Source organism: Panthera leo, chromosome F3 (genome assembly GCF_018350215.1).
Source record: "Panthera leo isolate Ple1 chromosome F3, P.leo_Ple1_pat1.1, whole genome shotgun sequence".
Lineage (NCBI taxonomy): Eukaryota > Metazoa > Chordata > Mammalia > Carnivora > Felidae > Panthera > Panthera leo.
Genome location: NC_056696.1, coordinates 65,236,899 through 65,243,595, shown reverse-complemented (window position 1 = coordinate 65,243,595; position 6,697 = coordinate 65,236,899). Strand labels below are relative to the sequence as shown.

General features: G+C 47.3%; 1 protein-coding gene across 1 annotated transcript; it reads right to left on the bottom strand.

Annotated features, from left to right (window-relative positions):
- Positions 1-3,736: 3,736 nt before the first annotated feature.
- Positions 3,737-6,257, bottom strand: LOC122211558 (olfactory receptor 10J4-like). The gene is given in 4 exon segments (XM_042924791.1): positions 3,737-5,146; positions 5,148-5,482; positions 5,485-5,532; positions 5,993-6,257. Coding segments are annotated over 4 exon segments (957 nt in total). The 3' UTR covers positions 3,737-4,837.
- Between the last annotated feature and the right edge of the window lie 440 nt (positions 6,258-6,697).

Genomic DNA, 6,697 nt, shown 5'->3' with positions numbered 1-6,697 from the left:
ATTATCAACTGTACATTCACCTACCAGAACCCCAAAACACGTGAAGCAAAAGCTGACAGATTTGAAGGAAAAGATAGGTAATTCCACGGTAATAGTTGGAGCCCTTAATACTCTGTATTCAACAATGGGTAAAACAACCACAAATAAGACCAACACGGAAGTAGACACAAAAACACTATGAAACAGCTACAGCAGACATCCATAGAACATTCCACCCAAACTATCAACACATATACATCCTCATCCAGTCCACAAGGAACATTCTTCGGGACAGACCGTATGTTAGACCATTAAGAAGCCTCCATAAATTTAAGGGTATTGAAATCAAACAAAGTATGTTCCCTGACAGCAGTGGAATTAGAAATCACCAACAGAAGGAAATTTGGGAAATTCACACCTATGTGGATATTAACACGCTTCTAAATAATTACCGATGTGTCAAAAAAGAAATAAAAAAGAAAGCACTTTAAGATGAATAAAAATGAAAACACATCCCCAAACTTATGGAATACAGCAAAAGCAGTGCTTAGAGAGAAATTTAAAGAAGTACATGTGTGTATTAAAAAAGAAGTCAAGTCATTAACCCAAGAATCATCTTAAAAAACTAGAAAAAGAAGAGGACACTACATCCAAAGCAAACAGATGGGGAAAAAATGAAAAGATTGGAGGGGAAATAAATAATATAGGTAACAGAATTTAAAAAATTAACAAAACCCAAAGTTGACTGTTTAAAATGATCAACAAAGTTGATAAACCTTTAGTTACACAGACCAAGAGAAAAAGAGGACGCAAGTTGCTAAAATCAAGAATTAAAGAGAAGAGATCACCAGTGACCTTACAGAAATAAAAATCATAGAGGAAGGCTATGAACTGTGTGCCAACAAGTTAGCTGACCCAGATGGAATGGACAACTTCCCAGAAAGTTGCAAAATTGCCTTAAGAGGGAATAGAAAATCTGAATAGACTTACAAGAAGCAGAGATTGCATCAGTAATCAACAAAGAGTAGCCCAGAACCACCATTAGCTTCGCTGATGAAATCTATAAAACATTAAAGAATTAATACCAATCCTTTACACACTCTTCCACAGCATAAAAGACGAGGAAATGATTTCCAACTCATTCTAGGAGGCCAGTATGACCTTGATACCAAAACCAGACAATGGCATCACGAGAAAACAAGAGGAAAAGCCACAGACCTATATTCCTGATGAATATAGATACAAACATCCTCTACAAAATGGGATCCAGCAACAATGCCATCATGCCATCTTGAGGCATATATCCAAAAGAAACGAAAAAGTGTCCACACAAAAACGTATAGGCTGATGTGCCCAGCAGCATTATATTTATAAGAGTTACAAAGTAGAAACAGCCCAAATTCCCATCAACTGGTGAATGGATACATAAAGATGGCATGTCGATATATTAGAATACTATTCGGCCATAAAAAGGAATGAAATATTGATCACATGCTACAACATGGATGGAGCTTAATCACATTGTGCTAAATGGAAGAAGGTAATCACAATCGTGTGATCCCGTGCATCTGAGATGTGCAGAATAGGCAATTTCATAGATAGAAAGTCAATCCGCGTTTGTGAGTGGCTGGGGCGAGGGGAGAAACGAAAAAGTGGCTGCTAATGGCCACAGGGGGTCTTTGGCAGTGATGAAAATGTTCTGAAATTAGGTAGTGCTGACAGGCGCACAACTCTGATTTTAGTAAAAGCCAGTGAATTGCATATTTTAAAAGGGTGAATTTTACATTCTGAATTCCATCCCAATAAAGCTGTTGTCTATTTTTGTTGTTTTTGTAAGGTGCTCAGATAATTTTGTTATTACAGTAAATGGATATTTTTCTATGAGATCCTTCTGGAGAATATTACGTCCCGTTGCCAGAGAACATAAAGGAAGTACTGTGTAAATGGGGCCACCTTCACTGATGGGAAGATTCAAGGATGCAAAGATGTCAATTCTTCCCAGATCAATCTACAAATTCAATGCGATCCCAATAAAACTCCCAGTAAGATGCTGCATGCATACTGACAAACTCATTCTAAAATTAGTCCAGAAGTAGAAGCTCATTCCTTTATTTAACAAATATTTATTGAGTGCTTACACTATGTCACTTTTATTAAAGCTGCTGGGGTGCAGCCAGCAAAATGATAAACAACCTCACTGCTTTCATGGGGCTTATGTTTAGGAAATGTGCAAAAATAGACGAGGCTCTTTCAGAAAAAAAAATGACAATGGGGTTTTTTTACTTGATCTAGCAGATACCAACATACCTCATAAATCTATACTAATTAAAACAGCATAAAAATTGGCACAAAATAGCCAAAATAGATCCATACAACAGAACAGAATCCCAAAACGGATGCGTATGCATATACCGATTTGGCCCATGACAGAGAAGGGACCACGGCTGAATAGACGTGAAACGTGCAAACATGAAACTCTCTTTCATTAGATTTTTTTTTTTTTTAAACCGCACTTCCTGGCTCTGAACTCCAGTGTGCTTAGAGCCAACTACTACAAAAATATCCATCCAGTGTCTCTTCCAGTTGGATGCTGGCAGTCCAAAGGACCGGTCTGAAACTTCAGCTGGTGCTAGGAAGCATCGAAGACTCTGGTTTGCTGGGTGGCGTCAGGAGTGAGGGAAATCAACAGGCAAACAAGTTTCGGGAAGCCAGCCTTTCACCCACAAACTGAGCACTGAGGGGTGATGAGCCTCCTGATCCCAACTCTCCATTTCTTTTCTCCACTCTCCTGCACAGGCGTGCTCCCTGATGCCCCTTCCGAGGGACCAAAGGAATGCTCGAAGAGAGGAGGGGCCGGGATGGCCTCCTCAGGTCCTTTGCTAACCGCCCCAAGGAGTGATGCTTCCTACCCCCCGCCACGGCCACTTCTGGCTCTGACCTTGATTCTAAGATCTGCGTGGTCGGTGAAGGCAGATGCGGGTGTGCTTCCAAAGGTTCTGTCCGGTCAAAACCGTTTTCATGATGAAGCGGACGTTCCTCACCTTTTTCGCTCATTCTCTTCCGAGAGAAGTTTTTCAGAGGCTACACGATATGCGATAGGGCGTCAGGTCACGTGCGGGAGAACCGGGTCTCTTGGATGAAACCAGATGCTGGTTTCACATTAGCAAAAACGTACACGGGCGTCACTCTTTTTGTCTGGGTTGTAGTTATTTTTCGTAACAACGTGACTTGTGCTATCATTTGGATTGTTATTTTTAAGTGAATAAAACATACTTTGGAAATCTTTTGGTTTTAATTTCTACCAAATTAAAGTGGTCAGGTGGTACTAGCAAAGACTCTTGGGTCCTCCTTCATTTTTACGAAGAGTTTAAAGGGGTCCCCCGGTCACAAAGTATGGGATGGCCCCAGCCTTCTTAGAGCCAGCTTCACAGCATCAACGGGTCATACAGCCCTCAATAACCACCACTTGGGTAAATGAGCGAAGAAATGAATCGATATACCAGCTTTTGAAGGACACAGGACATACCATGTCAAACACGGTGCCTGTTGCACACGAAACACTTAATGCATCCGTGTCTCTTCTCTGACACCGAACTAGAGGCACCGGGCTGGAAACTGGGAGTTTAACATCATAGCTCCTGTGTCTGTAGGAAGATGTCCGAGATGCTGGCAGGGTAACCGTGGCCTCCACCCCCCCCACCCCCCCCCCCCCCCGTAAACTCCTGTCTCCAGCTCTTGGCAGAACTGGGGACAGATCTGGTCCTCTGGACGCACAGAGGCTGGCTCAGTCTAGGAACCCCCGTGCTGGTACCACACTTAACAGCAACTCCAGAACTTGTACATCTTACACATCGTCTCGACCAGACCTGAGTTCGAGATGTGAGAGGGACTCCGGTCGATAAGGGCGGGCTGGGAAATGAGGCTTTCAGACAACCCAGGACTGAACGAAGATTGTGGGCAAGGACACTGGCACCTATTTGTTTCCAGGCTCCTCGTCTATCCCTCGGTCAGCCCGGCGGCGTGGGATTCCGCAGGTGTCCAGTATGACACGAAGGGGTCCATCCACAGCTTAGACATCTGGATGCAGGATAATTCCCAGGAGAGGGCAGTAAAACCGCGATGGCCAGTTCTGACAGAAGCATCCAGAGGAGAGGATGCTTTTTTCCTCGAGGGCACAAAGCCTCCTGCAGACCAGCCACAGCCCTGCCCACGCTATTCCCCGGAGGTCCCAATTTTGCCCGTGAAGTTCCCGCATCTTGTAAACGGATTCACTAAAAGGAACGAGAGACAATAAAGAGAAGCAGATTCAAATCCCGAGTCTTCAGCTGTCTAATTCTGTATGCTTGGGCAAATCAATGCCACCGATACGTGCCTCGGTCTCTTTATTTACGGCACAGGGGTGATCGTTGCTGGCCTGCCTACCTTCCAGATCACATAAAAGCCTGCAGGTGGAAATTCCTTATAAATCATGAGGCGTGTCCAAAGGCAAACAACTTGATCATTGGTGTGATACTAAGTCCCGGTATTGACATGCCACGGCCGTGGGGGAGGCAGGAACAGCACCCGGGAGGAACAGCATCCAGCAGGGCTTAGCACGGGCTCCCTGGGGTGGGGGGCGAAAGAGATCAGATGGAGAGAAAGAGTAGTGCACTTGCGCCAAAGTCTGGCAACAAATGAAAACGTGAGAGGAAAGTGTATAAGGCGCAGCCAGATTGACCAACCCCATCTCTCCTGGAGGTCCCCTGGCCTCAAAGCAGAACAAATTTTTGGAGCTTTTTCTAAGGTGTCCAACATGAGTCTTCCTTTTTTTGTGTGTTATTTGGCAGATGTAAGAACTGGCCAGAATCTCCAGGGCCTGTTACCTGCGTTCATGGGAATATGACTGAAGTGTGACAGGAGACGTCTCCTGAGAGGACACTGCAGGGGCAGCCCCATTGGAGGCTCCGTGGAGCTGTGGAGAATCACGATGTCCCTGCGAGTCAACACTCAGAGGAACGAGTACGTGGAGAGAACCTATCACAGTCTCGATGCACTGAGAGTTGAGCGGTGTTTTTGCCACGGCTCTGCACCGGGCACCTTTGACCTCCTTGTTCCCCAGGCTGTACACGACAGGGCTCAGCAGGGGAGTGAGGACGGTGTAGGTCACAGAGATGAGTCTGTCCTGCCCCCACGGAACTCTGGGACTTGGGCTTGAGGTAGACGGCGGAGGCACAGCCACAGTGGACGATGACCACCGTGAGGTGGGAGGTGCAGGTGGCAAAGGCCTTCTTCCGGCCCCGGGCGGAGGGGATCTTGAGGCTGGTGGAGACGAGGAGGACATAGGAGAAGAAGACCGGGCCCGTGGGCAGAATCAGGACACAGACGCTGACAACAAAGTTGATGATCTCGTTGACAGGGGTGTCCACGCAGGCCAGCTTCAGCAGGGGCCTGACGTCACAGAAGAAGTGAAAGATGACAAGGGCGTCCCAGAAGGGCAGGCCAAACACAGATGTTACCTGGACAAGGCCACACCCAGGCCAATTCTTAGAGACGCAGACGTCCACTGGCACAGGCCTCTTCCCTAGGACGGCTGTGGTGGTGAATTGTGGTGAATTCTGTGCGTCAGCTTGACTGGGCTAAGAGATGTCCAGACAGCTTGCAAAACGTTAATTCTGGGCACGCCTGCGAAGGTGTCTTTGGAATATATTAGCATTTGAATCAGCAGACCGAGTGGGGAAGATCACCCTTATCCAATGTAGGCAGGGATCATCCCATCTGCTGGGGGCCTGAATAAAGCAAATGGCAGAGGAGGGCAAATTCTCTGTCGGTGGATGAGCTGAGACATCCGTCTTCTCCTGCCCTCACGCATCAGTGCTCCTGGTCTCGCGCTTTCAGACTCAGACCGGGATTTACACCACCAGCTTTCCCGGTTCTACACAGCTTGCAGATGTGAGATCGTGGGACTCCTCGGCCTCCTTGAGCACATGAGGCAAATTCCTAGAGTAAATCTCCTACACGTATCAATAAAACCTACCGGGTTCTGTTTTTCTGGAGAACTTCGATGAATACGAGGACCGACTACCACAGGGGTTGCAGATGGCCACACAGTGATCAGGCTGCGTGGCCAGGAGCAGGAAAAGCATTGTGGGCTGCACAAGTGAGGCAGGAGACGAGTGGGCATGGCCGTCTTGACTGGCAATGGGCCGGTGAGGACTCAGGAGGCCGGATAGGATGCAAGGAACGACGGCCACAGCGTAGCTGTTCTCCGAGATGGAGAGCATGTTTGGGAAGATGTACATGTCCCACATAGAGACAGTCAGCTGATTGCCGATGAAGGGAATATGGAGGCGATGGTCCAGAAAAATAATAGTCACGATGAGGACACTGTCGGAGAGAGTCACAGCAGGTACAGAATTAGAAGGACAAAGAGAAAAGGAGGCCAAGCCTGGGTGACCTCCCAAAGCTGGAGGAATCTGTGAGGAGGAGCTTGGCTGCAGCAAGAGTTCAGCCTTGGCACTGAGAAGGGTCCGGATCCACATGAACCGGCCAAAGGGAAGGGAGGGTGAGATTCTCGCTGCACAACAGGTTACACTGTGCTCCGAGCTGCAGGCGAGAGTGCTGCCCCGGCCTCGGGTGCCAGCAGCATTCCTCCCCCGGCTAGGAACTCCGCACTCTTGAGAATAAATCAACAAGTCTCTCGTGATGTGCTTGATTTGGGGCAAGGATGACAGGGAGGAGA